This window comes from Misgurnus anguillicaudatus, chromosome 22 (assembly GCF_027580225.2).
Source record: "Misgurnus anguillicaudatus chromosome 22, ASM2758022v2, whole genome shotgun sequence".
Classification (NCBI taxonomy): Eukaryota; Metazoa; Chordata; class Actinopteri; order Cypriniformes; family Cobitidae; genus Misgurnus; species Misgurnus anguillicaudatus.
In genome coordinates this window covers 24,228,830-24,247,204 of record NC_073358.2, presented here as the reverse complement: position 1 = coordinate 24,247,204, position 18,375 = coordinate 24,228,830, and the positions used below count along the sequence as shown (strand labels likewise).

At 38.4% G+C, this 18,375-nt stretch overlaps 1 protein-coding gene across 5 annotated transcripts in view; it reads right to left on the bottom strand.

Moving 5' to 3' along the window:
- The window catches only part of epg5 (ectopic P-granules autophagy protein 5 homolog (C. elegans)), a 39,871-nt gene that overhangs the window by 8,381 nt on the left and 13,115 nt on the right, over window positions 1-18,375 (bottom strand). For 4 of the 5 annotated variants that reach the window (XM_055199969.2, XM_055199972.2, XM_073860858.1 and 1 more), the window contains 20 exons: window positions 17,492-17,653; window positions 17,168-17,290; window positions 16,821-17,086; window positions 16,551-16,691; window positions 15,712-15,853; window positions 15,319-15,516; window positions 13,451-13,561; window positions 13,215-13,337; window positions 12,457-12,623; window positions 7,570-7,800; window positions 7,195-7,318; window positions 6,377-6,524; window positions 5,527-5,698; window positions 5,006-5,168; window positions 3,472-3,614; window positions 3,235-3,391; window positions 2,910-3,104; window positions 1,413-1,626; window positions 1,103-1,224; window positions 804-1,011 (listed from right to left, as the gene is read on the bottom strand). In XM_055199969.2, coding sequence (XP_055055944.2) covers window positions 804-1,011; window positions 1,103-1,224; window positions 1,413-1,626; window positions 2,910-3,104; window positions 3,235-3,391; window positions 3,472-3,614; window positions 5,006-5,168; window positions 5,527-5,698; window positions 6,377-6,524; window positions 7,195-7,318; window positions 7,570-7,800; window positions 12,457-12,623; window positions 13,215-13,337; window positions 13,451-13,561; window positions 15,319-15,516; window positions 15,712-15,853; window positions 16,551-16,691; window positions 16,821-17,086; window positions 17,168-17,290; window positions 17,492-17,653 — 3,310 coding nt within the window. Of the gene's footprint in view, window positions 1-803; window positions 1,012-1,102; window positions 1,225-1,412; window positions 1,627-2,909; window positions 3,105-3,234; window positions 3,392-3,471; window positions 3,615-5,005; window positions 5,169-5,526; window positions 5,699-6,376; window positions 6,525-7,194; window positions 7,319-7,569; window positions 7,801-12,456; window positions 12,624-13,214; window positions 13,338-13,450; window positions 13,562-15,318; window positions 15,517-15,711; window positions 15,854-16,550; window positions 16,692-16,820; window positions 17,087-17,167; window positions 17,291-17,485; window positions 17,654-18,375 lie in introns of all 5 variants that reach the window. The other variant, XM_055199971.2, reaches the window with a different exon arrangement.

The window sequence follows — 18,375 nt, the reverse complement described above, 5'->3', positions numbered from 1 at the left end:
AAACCACAAACAACAGCACAGAACCCTTCGTAAACTGCGTACGCTCTTATCTTAAATGTGGACGTGACTAAGATGGCGGCATTACCGTAAGCTAGATATTTTCATTTATGAAGTTTTAAATGTGGATATTTCTACAACAAATCGGCACGGATTACCCTCAGAAGGCCTTTGTTTATCATTGTGGAGCCGTTTGGATTTATTTTGTGAAGGATGGATGCACATTTTTTGGACTTGAAGAACGTGGACCCGTAACTTTATATTTTATTAACTGAAAGATCCAAAAAACTTTCCAAAAAAACAGAAAATGTGTTAATCTGAAAAATGATGGACATATGCATTTCGAATGGCTTCAGGGTGAGTAAATCATGGGTTTAATATCATTTTTGTCCGAACTTTCCCTTTAATAACCTAATGATTTTTTGCATTTAAAAAAATCATAATTTTGACCCAAACAATGTATTTTTAGCTATTGCTACAAATGAAGAGTTTCGTTGCAAAACAAGATAACTCCATTTTTTACATTTTTCAGAAATCTCGTTTTTTGGTTGTGCATTCCAATTAATATCAATTCAACTGCAGTTGGTTTGTTTTCATTTAAACCTTCATAACTTAAAAAATACAGCTAAGTAGCACCATAAAACTAAATAATAACATGATAACATAATAATAAACATGTTTTGACAAAAATGTTTAAAACAGTTTCATGTCATTTTGCAACAAAACTCTTCAAATATACCCATGCTACTTATGACTGGTTTTGTTGTCCAGGGTCACAAATAGTCATTCTGGAAAAATATTTATACCTCTGACCAGTTTTGGACTTCCTACTGATTCTTTAAAACAGTTATTTAGCTCCAGATCAACGGCATAGTTGATCAGATATTCCCAGAACACCTTGACTTCCTCAATATACGGCCCCCATTTTGAAAGAAGGCCGAAGCTCCTAAAGTCCGCATTGGACAGACGTAGCTTTGAGAAGTACTTTGAGAGCCACTCAATTGTCTCGTCAACCTAGAAAAGTACAAAGAAAACGTACACATCATCATGCTCTTGTTCTGCACATCCAGCAATGATGAAATAAATGAAGAACGTGCCGTGTTACCTGTTGAGGGGAGAGGAGGACGGAGCGAGATTTGCCTGTCTTTGTCTTAGGATGAGAAGAGCAGCCAAGTGTTCTTAGCGATGCTCTCCAACAGTCTGGACTGAGAAGCTGTTCTGAAGAACCTGTGAGAAAAAGAGCACAGTCAATATTTCTTATAACAAAAGCCATTTATATGTAATTTCGACAATTTACAATAAATTCTTATAAAATTCATGAAATAGCAATGATATGCTAAACTTAAATAAAATTGAAACGTTTTTATTTCAACAAACGACTGAATTGAGGCTTGAAGAGATGAAGTGAGATTTACTCTGCATCAGTAAACGCAGGAAGTCACTGTAGTGGTCAGGAAACTGGTAAAGCAGCAGTTCGGTCCAGTGTTTGCAGAAGATGTTGAAGGGCATCAGGGCTTCGGCCTCCGGTTCCAGCCCACAGGTACACAGAGCCTGATGGATGATCGCCATCAGTCGGCTACGCTCAGAAAACGAAGGCTGCGTCGCAGACAGCCACTGCGTCATATCAAACTAGAAATACAAGAACGATTATTTAATGCAGTAAATATAAAACTCTCTCAAAGGAGTTTTACACATAAGCATCCAATTGCAAAAGAACAAGGTTTTAGAGGGGATACAGAGAAAATCTGGGCATGATCTGGGTGGGTTGAGGCATGAGGATTGTGACTGTCTTTTACATTTAAAGGGGACATTTCACAAGGCTTTTTTAAAATGTCAAATAAATCTTTGGTGTCCCCAGAGTATGTATGTGAAGTTTTAGCTGAAAATATCATATAGGTAATTTATTATAACATGTTAAAATTGCCACTTTGTAGGTGTGAGCAAAAATGTGCTGTTTTTGGGTGTGTCCTTTAAAATGCAAATAAGCTGATCTCTGCACTAAATAGCAGTGCTGTGGTTGGAATGTGCAGATTAAGGGGCGGTATTATCCCCTTCTGACATCACAGGGGGAGCCAAATTTCAATGACCTATTTTTTCAAGTGCTTGCAGAGAATGGTTTACCAAAACTAAGTTACTGGGTTGATCTTTATCACATTTTATAGGTAATGGAAGCACTGGGGACCCAATTATAGCACTGAAACATGGAAAAAGTCACATTTTCATGACACGTCCCCTTTAAATGAGATTGTTTTGATTGTTATTAATAAAGACCGTGTTCATAGTTTGATATGGAAATAACTAATAAAACCATAACAGGGTCCAATGAACATCATAAAGCATGAAACAAGAAATTTCATTATATTTTCTTCAGTACTGTTTTCTCAGTTGTATATTGTGATAAAAATAAATTGTTTAAACATACTGTAAGTTCAAGTAACAAAAAATAATATTAACGCCATTTAAAGGACCAGTGTGTAGATTTTTAGCGCTTCGATTTTTTTATGGCTCAGTCCGGAGCTCACCACTCCCTTTCAAAAAACACATAGTGATGCTTTGGTAGCCGCCACAGGACAAACATGTCATCGTCTGAGACAACGTAGTAACAAAACAGGCTCTATAGAGCAGTTTGTCCGACTAGGGCTACTGTATTAATATGACAGCATGAAATGGCGACTTCTATGTATCAGGATCCGCGGTGTATGGAGATAAAGTGGCTCATTCTAATGTAACCAAAGAAATACAGTTCATCATTTAAGGTCTTTATACACCACTGATAATATATTTATCCATGTAGATTTTATTGCATTTCTGTCAAAAGATCCTTCTTAAAGTTACACAATGCACCTTTAATTGATTACATCCTATATAATGCATTTAAATGCATAAGTTAAAGCATCGTGAAACTGAATTACCTTTGTGAGAAGCATGAATATGACATCACCGCTGTCAATGTGAAGAGTATTGACCACTTCCTCATAAAGAGAGACCAGCTCTGCAGGAGAAGCGTTGGGGGTGAAGTAAGGTGACAGCAGGTTACACAGGTGTCTGTTCATTAAGATGGTCTTCAGCATGTGCTTACATTCTGATTGGACATCCCGGATGAAGACCTGCAGTCACACATTAACTTTAAGTCCATACATTTTATGTAACAGGTAAGTCAAAAAAGCTGAACATGCAAAATATTGATTCCTCTCTAGTTTTAGTTTAACATCAAAAAAATATGAAAATACTTCACACCTGACCCAGAATCTCAATACAGGAAGTGAAGAATTGGCGCGTTGGGGGATGTCTCTGTGTGTCCTCACATACAAAGGACACAATCTGATAGAAGGCAGCGATGCCCACCTTCAGAATGGCAGGTGATGGATTTAGTTTGAAAGCATTAACTAAAGCCCTAAACAAGAAGACACAAATGAGCTTCATATATTTGGTTAAAGAAATTCAGAGGAAAACTTTAGTTTAGCGGGTACTGACGTGATGAAGTTCTCTGTGTGTACAGCTGCCTCAGCAAGACTCTGTGGAGGAGGTTTGACTCCGTCAGCCTGCAGCTGTTTAATGTCATTCTTCAGGCATTGGATCTGATTCTGCACTGGATCCAGTTTGTGCATTCTTGAGTACTGTGAGACACAGAAGAGCAGCTCATAAAGTACAGTAGAAGTGGGCAATAGAAGACATGAAATTATTTAGTGAAATAAAGGGGAATGAAATCTGGAACCTGCATCTCCCACATGAACACAGAGGATGAATATGTTGGAAACATTTAAGCTAACCATCTGGCCATGTCTTGGACAGAAGGATAATACATGTTGTTGTTACATAACTTAAAATGACAGAATTTAATGAAACATAGATCAACAGCCTGAATTAATTAATAGGTGCACTCAATATTTTTAAGTTGCACTGACCAACATGCAAGTGGTCCTAGATTTATACTGCCACCTAGTGGGGTGGGTGCAGCATCTCAAATGTTACCAATGCCCTTGTAAGTATGCACTATTTTCAGTACACCCATCCACAATTAACGCATTCTACAACAAACATGCATGACTGTGTAATCAATATAAACTACATTTTTTAATCTGAAGTCTACATACAATTGTTTGTTATCTCAACCATTATTATAATATTAGTATATTATTTGTAAAAATGTATGTGCACCTTTAAAGGGACACTCCACTTTTTTTGGAAAATAGGCTTATTTTCCAGCTTCCCTAGCATGAAACATTTGAATTTTACTGTTTTGGAATCTATTCAGCTGATCTCCGGGTCTGGCGGTACCACTTTTAGCATAGCGTAGCATAATCCATTGAATTTGATTAGACCATTAGCATCACGCTTAAAAATGAACAAATAGTTTCGATATTGTTCCTATCGAAACTTGACTCTTCTGTAGTTACATTGTGTACTCAGACCGACGGGAAATTAAAAGTTGGGATTTTCTAGGCAGATATGGCTAGGAACTATACTCTCGTTCTGGCGTAATAATCAAGGACTTTGCTGCCATAAAATGGCTGCAGGAGGCGCAAAGGTATTACGTAGCGCCCGAAAATAGTCCCCTGCTATTGAAAGTTACCAAGGGGACTATTTTTGGGCTCTGCGTAATATCAATGCGCCTGCTGGTACGGCAGCAAAGTCCTTGATTATTTTGCCGGAATGAATTTATAGCTCCTAGCCATATCGGCCTAGAAAATCACAACTTTTAATTTTCCATCGGCCTTAGTACACGATGTTACTACAGAAAAGTCAAGTTTTAAAAAGGACATTTTTTTAACTCTTTGGTCATTTTTAAGCGTGATGCTAATGGTTTAATCAGATTCAATGAATTATGCTAAGCTATGCTAAAAGTGATAGCGCCAGACCCAGAGATCCGCTGAATGGATTCCAAAATGGTAAAAATCAAATGTTTAACTCAAGGGGAGCTAGAAAATGAGCCTATTTTCAAAAAAAGTGGTGTTCCTTTAAGCAGAGCTAATATTATAGATGAAAAAAATTAAAGACATGCATTTACCTTAACAGTAATGTGTGCAGGACCCTGGCAGGGCTGTCCTCCTTTGCCACGGCACTCTAACTGCATTGAGAGCTGGTCTTCTCTGTTTATGTAGAGCTGAGGCAAAACCTCCAACAACTCATTGTCTAGAGCCACTTGCTGCGTCTCTCCCACTGTTGCCAATCTAAGAAAAGACACAATTTATGTCATTATTCACCGTATTGTTTAAAGTAAAGTATAGATGTATATGCTGTACATTTAGTGTAATCTCAAACCAAAAGTAACCAACATGATATATATACTTGTTGGACAAGTTCCCAATAATTAGTTTATGAACTGATTCTAAAATACAGGGTTGTAAAAACAGCCATAGAGCTGATTATTGACTCACCTGAGAGCTCCAGCCATTAATCATGAAAGTGGAATCTTATATAATATGCATTTTAGAGCACTTATGGACTGTATTTCAGTGAACATATTGATCCATAAAGTGATGTCAAAACTCAATGTGAATGAGTAAGTGCTCCTGTATTGACTCTTACTTGGCTTGATGCTGGAGCTTGGCAAGGTCTTTCTGAATTAAAGCTGTTGATATTTTCTCATCAGATAGACTCTCGGTTGGAATGTCAGGCACTGGGGCTTTTAGTGGGACGAGGAACAGCGCCCCATGGGGGGCATCGTGCTTTCTCAGGTTAGTGAGAATACGTTCTCTTGCTGCAAACAGTAAAATGATATGTAAAGTTAATCTGTACAGTAAACTGTAGCACTTAAAAAGAAAATTCTGTCATTTACTCACCCTCATGTTGTTACAAACTTTAATTTAATTTCTTTTGCTGAGCACAAAGGAAAATATTTTGAGCAATGTCTGTAACCAAACCGTTTTTCAGCACCACTGACTTCCATACTAGTATTTTTTCCTACTATGGAAGTCAATGGTGATTCTGTTTCCTGTTTCATTACAAATATATTCCTTTGTGGTCAGCAGAACAAAGACATTTTACTTCTTCCTTTATTTCTTAACGCCATTCCAGCATCTACGGCTATATTCATGGCGAGAACCAGGTAATCCAATCACAAGTTTTATTCATACACAAGTTGGGGGAGGGACAATTTTGGTATCTCCAATTTGCCTAACTTGCATGTTTTTGGCCTGTGGGAGGAAACCGGACCACAAAGACATTTTACAGGTTTGTAACAACACGAGGGTGAGTAAATGATGACAGAATTTTCATTTTTGGGTGAACTATCCCTTTAAACCTATTTTTTAGTATTGTGTTGGTGTCAGCACTATTTTAAATAATTCTTTAATACTTAATACATTTTATTTAATACATTTAAACATTTAAAAAAGATGCATCTAGGAAAATTCAGCATACGATTATAGTTCAGTACCAGCCAAAGGGTTGATGAAGTCAGTGAAGATGGAGGAGTTGGTGTTCTGTGAAGGTACAGGTTCACTTTTGACCTTTGACCACAGATTGAGGACTTCCTGCAGCTCATGCTGGACTCGTTCAATGTCCACATGCTCTATCCACACCTCCTGAAGACACACAGACCAGTCAATATTTCTCATTTTCAAATACCTCTTTTATTAGTTTTTATTATGTGAACAACAAATGTCTTTAGTAATATTTGCAAACAAACAAGATTGATCAATAACTTTTTATTTTTTTCCCCTATGTAAATAAAGTTTTTTTTATTGTTTTTCCTATGTAAATAAAGTTTTTTTATTGTTTTCCCTATGTAAATAAAGTTTTTTTTATTGTTTTCCCTATGTAAATAAAGTTTTTTTCCTATGTAAATAAAGGTTTTTATTGTCTTCCCTATGTAAATAAAGTTTTTTTTCCTATGTAAATAAAGGTTTTATTGTCTTCCCTATGTAAATAAAGGTTTTTTTTCTATGTAAATTAAGTTTTTTTATTGTTTTCCCTATGTAAATAAAGGTTTTTATTTTTTTCCCATGTAAATAAAGGTTTTATGCCAGTGGGACAAAAATACTATTTAATTATTTTGCAGCTTATATCAGCTGCTTATAAAATATGTAGTATAAAATAATATGAGACTGCTTTTGTATAACCTTGAATACAACCTATTGTATAAAGATTAGAGATTCAAGGACACTCGACCACAAATCATAATGTCCTATTAAATACATTCTGATGAAGGAAAGATAAGAAAAAATGTTGTCTGCTGGACCAATAAACATTCACCTGCTGACGCTGCATGATTTTGGCCAGGCGATGGGTGTCATACTGCTTTGGCAAAGAGGGCAGAAAAATTTCCTGCTTCTGAATCTTTTCATCATCCAACCACAAAGCAAACACATTGAAGAGCCTAAACAATGAGAGTTTGACATTTAAAACACTTTGCAAATAAACCAAAAGAAAATAGCACATATCATTTTTAAGTATTTATGTCTCTTTGCATTTCTCAGTAATATAAGTGAACAATACAGAGCAAGAAAAGAGTATCAAAATGTAACTATAATTTGAATCCACAATGTTTCTTTCTCCAGTCAAAATTCAGTCGTGTAAAATTTTAACAGAACAATGAACACGTTGAGAGAACTAAACTGTGAAGATTACCGCACAAGCTCGGTGTGCAGGTCAGGAGAGGTCATGAACTGGCTAGCTGGCGTCCCTGGGGACAGCAGACCATCGCTGGGCTTATCACTGGAGCAAGGCACCTTCAGAGCTTTGCTAGCAGCATGATGAAAATCAGACACCTCAACCAACCGCTGTCTGAGGCTTTTCAGCAAAGAGAGATGAGCTGCACTCTGGAAATAACGTCTGCCAATACAACCTTTCACCTCCAGCCTGGTAAAGACCAAAAGAACATTAGAGATTAATTTTTTATACATTCAAAACATTCAAATCTGCTTCTTGTAGCTCACAAATACACAGTAACACTCAGTTACAGGTATGTAAGTGATAATGTACAGCTAGCTGGTCATTATCACAAAATAAACCCTAACACAGTAACCTGGAATTTGTGTAAGGAATAATTCAAGATGGGCCGTTGAATTATTCGAAAATAATGCACACCCAAGGTGGTAATGCGGAAAGACACGAAGCAGAGTGCCGCTACACCACGGATGTGCATTATTTTTAAATGATACAAAGGTCCGGAGTCAATTATTCTGCAAGACATTGTTGTTAAGACATTGCTCTGGTGGTTATTTTAAGACATTAAAAAATAATGCGTTTATTAAAAAATAATGCATACCTGTCGAACATTTCTCAGCTAATCAAAATAAAGCATTCAACAGCCAACAGCTATTATTATTTGTAATAATAGGTGAGTTCGACTTCATTCAGCGCTGCACAGACCAATCGAAAGCTGACCTGAAGCAGTGCATGCTGGTTAGAAATAATCTGAGCTTGCGCTAAAGGCATGCGACTGTGACATATGGCCCCTATTTTAACGATCTAAGCGCATTGTTTATAGCGCACAGCGCAACGTCTAAATTGGCGTGTCCGAATCCACTTTTGCTAATTTAACGACGGGGAAAATGGTTTGTGCGCCGAGCGCATGGTCGAAAAGGGTTGGTCCTATTGTTATGGGAGTATTTTGGGCGTAACGTGCAGTAAACCAATGAGAGACTCAGCTCTCATCCCCTTTAAAAGCAAGTTGCGCTGAAGAACGGCTCTCCTCACGTTTCAGCACTTTGGACAGCGTTTTTTTTTAGCAAAGAGTTTTTTAAAGCATTACTTAAAAATGTTTCTCATCTCACCATATCCGCAGGTACAGAGTCATCATATACAATAAATCCGTGAGGTAGCATTAAAAAAAAACATTTAAAAACAGATGCATTTGTTTAAAGCAAAGCATTTATTTACTTACCAGGCTACAGGTGAAGCAGCTCTTTGTGCCTTCTAACGCCTCATAATTAGTCCTCATTTATGTCCAAGAGACTCAATAATAATCTTTTACATTCAATCCTTTAATCTTTCATATTTAAAAGCATTTTTGTGCTGCTGCGCATTCATGTACTTTGTGATAAGCAAACCCGCGTTGTCCTCCCGTTTATAGGCGCATTTTACTAATGCGCTCTTTAAATAACATAAAACACATTGCACCATTGACTTTAGACTTTAGACCAGGTTTTTGTTGGTCAATGGCGTAGTCTATTTTAGTTGCCTCAAAATAGCAACGCGCCAACAATGTGCCTGAACACACCTCGTTTTCAGACCAGAACGCCCATGGGCGCAAAAGGGGGCGCAAATGCATTTGCTATTTAAACAACGCGGCGCTAAACGTGAAAATTAGGGTGGAAACTAGCGAAAGACACTTGCGTCGCGCATTGCGCTGCATTGCGCCGGGTGTAAGATAGAGCACATGGTATCAAAGTAACGCAAGAGCGTTTCAAAAGCAGCTGGCTCAGTCTATCCAGAGCGGCGGCACAGAGTTCGTTTCATGTTTTATTCAACCTTCAGTTTCACTAATAAACATTATAAATTCATGTTTTTATAACAGGTAAAACTTGTTAATATGCATAAGTATGTTATATTGTGTCATGCAAAAAAATATAAAAATGAAAAGAAGCGAAAGACGAAATTCTATTGCCATTTTAATAATCTAGGCTTATGTTTCCCGTTATATTTGGGCATACAGTATAAACAGCAAGAGTGTTTTCACACCTAGTTCGTTTGAGCCCTCCAAACGCTCTCGGAGCAGTTCAGGGTGTATATGTGAACAAACCAAGTGATCTCAGACCCCCCTAAAAGGACCCAAAAGTGAACCGTATTCAGACCACCTCCGGACGTGGTCTGAGGAGTTTGGTTCACTTTTGGGTCCTTTGTGGTTCGATTTCTTTTTGAGATGTGAAATCAATGGGGGTCTGAGTTCTTATGAAGTTGTGATGTGATCAAGAAAGGGTCTGAGATCACTGCAGTTCTGAAGAGGACCAAAAAAAGAACTGGGTCCCCTTTTGAGTCCACTATATTGTGAACACCAAAAGGACTGAGGTCACATACGGCTAGTTCCTTTTCTGGTTCACTTTAAGTGAACTGAGTTTGGTTATTTTAAAACGAACTATATGTGAAAACACCCTTAAATACTCAATATAAATGGTTTCTGGTTGAAACTTTTATTAAATGTTTTTTTTTGTCAAATTCACCATCTTATTTACTTCATTTGCTTAAAAAAAGGAAACCCGGTGCACATGTCACTACGGCAAGCAGCAAGTGTCTGACTTCACGGTTCCGTCTTCAACTTCTTGGGGCCCTATTTTGGATCTAAGCGCATGGCACACAGTCTAAATGGGCGTGTCCGAATCCACTTTGCTAATTTAACAATGGCAAAAATAGTTTGTGCGCCTAGCACACAGTCTAAATGGGTTGTTCCTATTCTCGTAAAGAGTAATGGTGTGTTTTAGGCGTAACGTGCAATAAACCAATGAGAGTCTCATCTCTCATCCCCTTAAAAAGCCAGTTGCGCTCACGGCATGGCAATTCTCTATTTAGATGGCGGAATTCGTAAACTGAAAAACTTAGCAGAGGAAGAAGACCACCAGTTTAAGATTGATGTTAAAAATTGCGTTGTTGTCTGCTCTGCCATCTATTGAATGTTTTCTTTTTGTTAATGCTTTGCCATTTGAACTGCATATCTGTCCTGGTTCTTAGTTTCTCTTTCCTTTTTTTTCTCTTTGTATATTATTATTATCATTATTAATGGTTGATGATATTAATAATTGTACATAATCATTTACATCATCGTCTCTTTGTTTAAATTATCACTCACAATTTTTTTGTTCTTTTCTTTTTTCCTTTAAGCTTTTTTGTAAAATGTAAAATTCTAATAAAAATACTTATAAAAAAAATTGCGTTGTTCTTATTTGTGTTGAAATTGTTCGTTTTTTTCTATTAAAACCTTTGGTTCTTTTTAAAAGTCGTTTTCTTTCAGTCATGAAAGTAAAAATAGCAGGCATTTAGTTGCTTTAAATGTATGGATAGCCTACATGATCAGTGTCAGAACGGAAAAAAAGGTTTGTACTCTAAAAATACTTTATTTCCTGTTTGTTACAAATAAAGAATTTACAAATGTGTAGAGAGCCGAAACGTTTCAGCACTCGCTGTGATTTGAAAAGCATTACTTAAAAATGGTTCTCATCTCACCATATCCACAGGTACAAAGTCATCATATACAATAAATCCGTGGGGTAGCATTTCAATTTTTTTTAAATAGACATTACTAACGCGCTTATTAAATAACAAAAACAATAATGCGCCATTGACTTCAGACTTTGGACCAGATTTTAGTTGGTCATTGACGTAGTCTATTTTAGTTGCCTCAAAAGAGTAACGTGCCAACAGTGTGCCTAAACACACCTCGTTTTCAGACCAGAACGCCCGTGGGCGCAAAATTGGGCACTAATGCATTTGCTATTTAAACAACGTGGTGCTAAATATGAAAATCATAATTGCGGCAGGTTTAAAGGCACACAAGGCAAGTCTGAGTATTATTTCTCTACTAGCTCTACCTAGTGTCTGGGAGTAAATGCTTTCTATATCTGAGACTTTACGAGACTGAAGGACACCGGGTCGGATACAGCGAACTTGCAAGTGGGGTATTCTTCCTACAGACAGTAGGGGCGGGCGAGAGGGTCTTCATTCGTCATGTAATGAGTCATTTAACCATATACCGACTTACGAAGATGATTTATTAACATAAAAATGCTGCCTTGTTGTGTCCCTTTAAACTAGCAAAAGACACTTGCGTTGCACTGCATTGCGCCGGGTGTATGATAGGGCCCTTCGTTTTCAGATAAGCACGCCCATGGAGGCAAATCTATTTGCTATTTAAACAACGTGACCCTGGACGTGAAAATGATAACTTCACCAGGTTGAAACTAGCAAAAAACACTTGTCGCGCATTGCGCCGGGTGTATGATAGGGCCCCTTGACTGCTAGAGGCTTGAACTCGAACATACCAAATGACTAGCTGATTGTATATATACATGCTTACTCTCACCTCAACTTATCAAATATTAAAAATGTATACGAAACTGATTTAAAACGATATAAAAATGCTACATAAATTAAATAAATTAAAAAGAGTATTTCAGAGCGGCTTTTTGCATGTGCAAACAATTTGTTATTGACAAATGCAGCTGCAATATGACAAGTCCAGTAAAACAAGAAATCTGAGGAAGTATGAGAAGAGAGGCAATACAGAGAGTGAAAAATAGGAAATGAGGGAAAAAATACATGAAGAGTGGCAGCACTTAAAATGTGCACATAATACAGCTTCAAAGAATATACTCAACACGCATTATGTAACAACCTCACGCTACTGAATCAGTTTAGCATGATAATCTTAAGTTTAAAGGTCTTTGCTTTGAGGTGGTGGAAAACCTCAAGAGTAATATGAGTCAAGGCAGAATAAAAGGTACCTAATCACGATCCTGTTTAACCAGCATGTAACAAATGAGAGTTATGTAACAGTTTACAAAAGAAAATGACTCAGCTCACCCAAACTCTGGTCCAGGTTGACGGAGGTAAAGCTGAAGGAATTTCTGCCACACCAAAGGCAGCAGTGGGTGATCTGCAGGCGTAGCGAGAGCTTGTTGAGCCCAGCGGTAGATCATCAGCCTCTGGAGTGAGGGGACGACTTGAAGCTTGAGACGCACCTGGGCTTTCTAAAAAAAAAGGCAGAAAAATAACTGATGACTGCTGATTTAATGAATTGTATTTGTATAAAGAAAATATTTTAACTGTTTACAGTCTGATATATACTAGGACTGCATGCACCACCAGTGTTTCCCAGACATTGATCTATTTGTGGTGGCCCACCACAGAATCAACACTGGCCCCCACAAATAGAATTTTCATGATTCCCATTTACATTTTTATTTCACTATTTAAAACAGCTTAATTCGGCTTAAAATATCATTTGATATATAATACAGATCAAATACAGATACAGATCAAAGAGTAGAAGAAGTGAAACATATTCCAGGTGCCAACACTAGATCAAACGCAAACACGACATGATGACGTCAAATATATGCTAATTAGCGGGTGACGTCATCACCACCACAGTCTCTCAAAATCCTGTGGGAAACACTGCACCACTGACTATTCCAGTTTATGACGATGGGATAAGAAAAGAGATTGTTTAGGTGGCCTTTCCATTCATCTTTGGAATTACTTTGGATTTAAAAAACATCTGCCTCAAAATTTTCTTCATAACACTACTGGAAAAACACTACCAAAAAATGGACACGTACCTTCAGAGACTGATCTGGTGTGTAAGCAGAGTTAGAGAGCAGCTCATGCTCCACACAGCGTCGCAGCTGAGAGTCTTCCTCAAACATTGACTCCATGTTTAGGACCAACCAAGCAAACCACACCTTAGACCAAACCAAAAAAGACAGAAAGTAATAACAACAACATTATATGTTGCATTTGTACTAATCTCTCTGTAATTTCACTACAACTAATCTTTACTGAAGAATGTACATACCTCTTCTGTGAGAGCACAGCCTTCAATAAAGGATGGCGTGATATTTCCTGCTACTATCCAGCCCATAAAAGATGAGAGCAAACCTTTGTCTCCGTGGTAACCTAAAGCGCTCTAATAGACAAAAACAAATGAATAAAGGTAGACATGTAAGCTGTGTCCCAATTCGAAGGCTGCGAACTCCAAAAGCCGCATTCCAAGACCGATTTCATCAAAGCAAATCGACTGAAGGCTAGTAAAGCCGTCCCAATTCGAAGGATGCTTAAATGCAGGCTTAAAATACGTCCTTCTTTCATCGGATGGCGAAGGATAAAACAAATGGATCCTTCACAGCCTAGATTCATTGCGCATATGTAATGGCTAAATACAACGAATGAATACTTATTTTGCAGAAAAACTATCCTTGTCACTGTTTAAGTTTTATAAATTATGTTTTGTAATAACAATATTTCTGCGATACGGTTTATGCTGCGTTTTACTTTTAAATACTTCTAATGTTGGTTAATTTAATACACTTTTGGTTAGTTAAATGTCACAATTTATAGAATAAAATAACTTTTGGTTCCATATTCACATTAGTAAGTCCGAAACGTCTCTGCTTTGAACCTTTAAGAGGTGCGGCGGGAGGGAACATCAGGTGAAGCAGCTATTGATCCTAGACCGTCTCATTTCAGTTCTCCTGATGGACTTCAGAGGCTGCATCCTACGAAAACCGAATCCTTGAATTGGAAGGACGCAACCATCATAGGATCCAGCCTTCGAATTGGGACACAGCTGTAATTTGCTTTACCTAAAGTTTACCTAAGATGCAAAATAAGTCTTTGGTGTCCCCAGAGTGCATGTGTGAACTTTTAGCTCAAAATACCCCAAAGACAATTTATCATAGCATGTTAAAATTCCCATTTTGTAGGTCCAAGCAAAAATGTGCCGTTTTTTGGGTGTGTCCTTTAAAATGCAAATGAGCTGATGAAATAGAGACAGACTGCGTTATGCTAATTTGAAAACCACGCCCACCGGGGGGAACAATCCAACCGTCTCCATTGACTTTTTATTCCAAGAGGCCACCTCCTTGTCATTTCTGGCTTATAACAAAAACAGAATAATGCCTAAAAGCTGCTGTGTGACACGGTGTACAGCTTAACAAGCCAAAAAACCCAGAAACAAAAAAGTTTTTATAAGCCGTTGAGCCGTAAAATCCAGCCTTTAAGAAGAAAAAAGTGGATCGCTGACTACGGTTCCCCCTAGTGGGCGCAGTTCTACTAATAGTAGTACTATGAATGTTGTCTGTTTCCACTTTTGTGTCTTTAAACGCTTGTTTTTTCAGGTCGACAGCTTATAAAAACGTATTTCTCGTTTTTTTGGCTTGTTAGCTGTACATCCTGTCACACAGCAGCTTTTGGGCATTGTTCTGTTTTTGTTGTAAGCCAGAGATGACAAGGAGGCAGCCTCTCGCAATACAAAGTCAATGGAGACGGATGGTTATGACGCATTGCGCTCTGTCTCTATGCAAACACTGAGTGCCATAATGGTGGTTTGTTGCAATTAAAACTTAATTGTGCGGTCAATTATTTTTTTCTCTCTCTCTTTGTCTCCGCACTAAATGGCAGTGCCGTGGTTGGATAGTGCAGATTTAGTGGCGGTATTATTGTAATTGGCCTTGCTACCTACCTCACAAAACAGGCGAAATCTGAATGACCTATTTTTTCACATGATTGCAGAGAATGGTTTACCAAAACAAAGTTTCTGGGTCGTCCTTTTTCATGTTTTCTAGTTGGATACAAGCACTGGGGACCCATTTATAGCACTTAAACATGGAAAAACTCTTCATGGTATGTCCCAGTTTAAATCATAAAGGCTAAAGACTGACTGACCTTGTGCTGTTGGTAGAGAAGTTTCTGAAGACATTCCTCTTGTTGGTGAAGAAATGCAGCACGGCAGAGATGATCCAGAAGGTACAGAACAGCTCTGTCCCGATGCCAAAGGTTCTGTTCGGTCAAAACCTGAAGCCAAAACTCAAGAACAGCGACAACCCCAACACGTCCAGGTCTGGAACTCTCCAAAATATGGGCCTAAAGGGCAATAAGTGTCCAAAATGTATTACATTTACATTTATTCATTTAGCTGACGCTTTTATCCAAAGCTATATATGTCAGAGGTCGCACGCCTCTGGAGTAACTATGGGTTAAGTGTCTTGCTCAAGGACACAATGGTGTGTTACAGTGGATTCAAACTCACTATTTTTGGGAAAACAACTAAAACCTTACCTGGATCACACTATTGAGAAATTTGATGTTCTCACATGTAGAGATGCCAATAAGATGCTGGGTCACCTTCTGGGTCACCTGCTGGGTCACACCTTGAGGTCCACTATCCATCTGCAAGAAAAGCTGAATACAGCTGAGAAACCTGACCAACAACAGAAAAAGAGATACATTTAGGAGAAGCCACCCACGATGCTCATACAAGTGACGTGTTTAATCATTAAACACAACATCAACATCACAACACACATTCATTCATTACCTCTTAATAGCTCACTCACAATCAGTGACGGCCGGTAACTTTTTTCAAGGACGCACGATGCGAAGCTCATCATTTCAAAATATGTGTTCGGCGCGTCATGTAAACTTATGTGCAGCACGCGTGATGTCAAAATATCAGCCTGCTACAGACGCTTCAAAGGGGTTTATGATAAGAGACGCTCGCGGTTGCCAGATACTTGCTTAATCTCATGTTTAATGAGTAAAGAGTTTAGTGTTAAGTGAGTGTCTTGCGAGTATTTTGTGAACATTGGCATCCTATTTATCAAAAATCCTTTCGACGCATGTGCAGCAGGCATGTATTTTGACTTGAGGCATGATGCACATTGTTCACATGACATAACAAACACATATTTTGAAATGTCGAGCAACACACATGACACCCCGAACACATATTTTGAATTCGTGCCCCTCAAAAAAAAAAGTGTCAATGGCCGCCACTGCTCACAATACTCAACATAGTATCCCAAAAAATCAAGTAAGTATCCATAACGGCAGGTTTTTCGATATACTACACATCTGTAATACAGCAGAAATCACAATAAAATGAAAATTTTCTTAACTGTTCATTTTTGAGCAAGTAGAACTGGCAGCTGTAGACCATTGGCAATATGTTTTCCAGGATGTGTACTGCAGCTTTGAGATGACGAGACTGAATCAGAATCTTCAGCAGTGATATTCCATCACTGCAGAATTTCTCCAGACTGTCAAAGATGAGCATGAAAGATGAAGATTAATTCATATTACTAGATTTGGATCTTTACCTTGCTGCCAGTGATTGCAAAGAACAACAAATACAGAATTCTAGGACAGCAAGACAAGTCTGTATGAACCTGTGTCCAATGGTGGTCATATCAATAGCCAGAAAGCAACCAATGGCGATGCCTGCTTTCACAGCTTTGAATACAGGGTGCATGGTTGGAGAATCTGTGATCTCAGGCACACTGGGGAGGGTGGAGGAGGGCAGGGGGCACCAGGCATCCTGAGGACTTCTTTCATTGGCATGAAGCTTCAGCCTTAAAACCAGATCCCAGGCCCACTGGTTAAAAGAGGATTCCGGAGTCTGGCCGAGTCGGACCACATTAGCCAGATAAGACACCTGCAGAGAGTTACAATGAAGCAAATGTGAAGGATGCTGTGTAGCATTAAGGCAAATGTTTGTATTAGATACATGTCAAACCTGTTTAATGCCTTCAGATAGGATGCCACCGTATGGTATGTCTGTGAGGTATTTTTGATATGCCTCAATGACCAACAGGGCAACTTCACTGTGCAATGAAGCTGGTAGAAAAAGGCAACCATTCTGTGGATGAGACCGAGTTTTACTTTTTACCCTGGTCAAACACTCAATAGACACACTAAGGCCTAGATTATTTACATAAGACATCCATTTATTCCAGGCTTATAAAGGACCAACCATTTTGTTTTGTGCACGATATTTCATTTTAAGCTACTGTAAGTATTATGTAAGTAAAATGTTTCAATGTTCATAATTTACACTGACAGGCTGAAATCCCCAGTTTAGACCCTCCAGTATGATGCAGGCCAGTCTGTTCTCCACTGCAGTGAGGTTGAAGTTCAAAAGCCAATCTCGGATTAACCCAACCTCAGCTTCAGCTGGCGTCCACATATGCAGAGGCAACTCCTTAAACAGGTACAATGAAACCTTAAACAACAAACAAACAGTAATGTGATTTCTTGTAAAGCTTAGCGTTTTAATCGCACATTCACTGCTACACTGCTTTGATCGTTTATAATTTTCAAAAAATGTGTAACAAAATTAAAAATGTCGTTTTTATGAATAAGCTTTTCTTTTATATCACTTTAACCGTGGGTTCACACCAGCCATGTTTGAGGCGTAAAAATCACGTCTACCACCCCTAGTTTGCCACTTGAACAGTTTAAGTTTACTCGCTTAATTTGCGCGTGAAAGCCGCGTGTGAAATTCGTGTCATGGAAGGGGCTTCTGCGACTCTGCTCGCTTTCTGTAATCACATCACTACTAGATCCAGCTCATGATTGGTTAACGTGGTGCGTTTTTCCGCCAAAGTTCAAATTTTTCAACTCGCGTGCTTGCCGTGGCAACCATTCGCGCGAACTAGACACTCGAATGAGACGGAATTGCATCTACCGCGCCGCACTAAACGCCTCATTCGACACCTCCAGACACGTGTCAATGCACCTTCACATTGACTTAACATTGAAATCACTCACGCTTGACGCCTCTACCATGGCTGGTGTAAACGCAGCATAAGGCTGCTCGATTATGAGTAAAATAATAATTTTGATAATTGAACCGTTTTTCAATATTTTTGTTGTTCAGTGTAGTTCTTATGTTCAATGTTCTTAATGCGCGCCGAGGTCGAAGTGCTCTTCCGTGTTTGGATC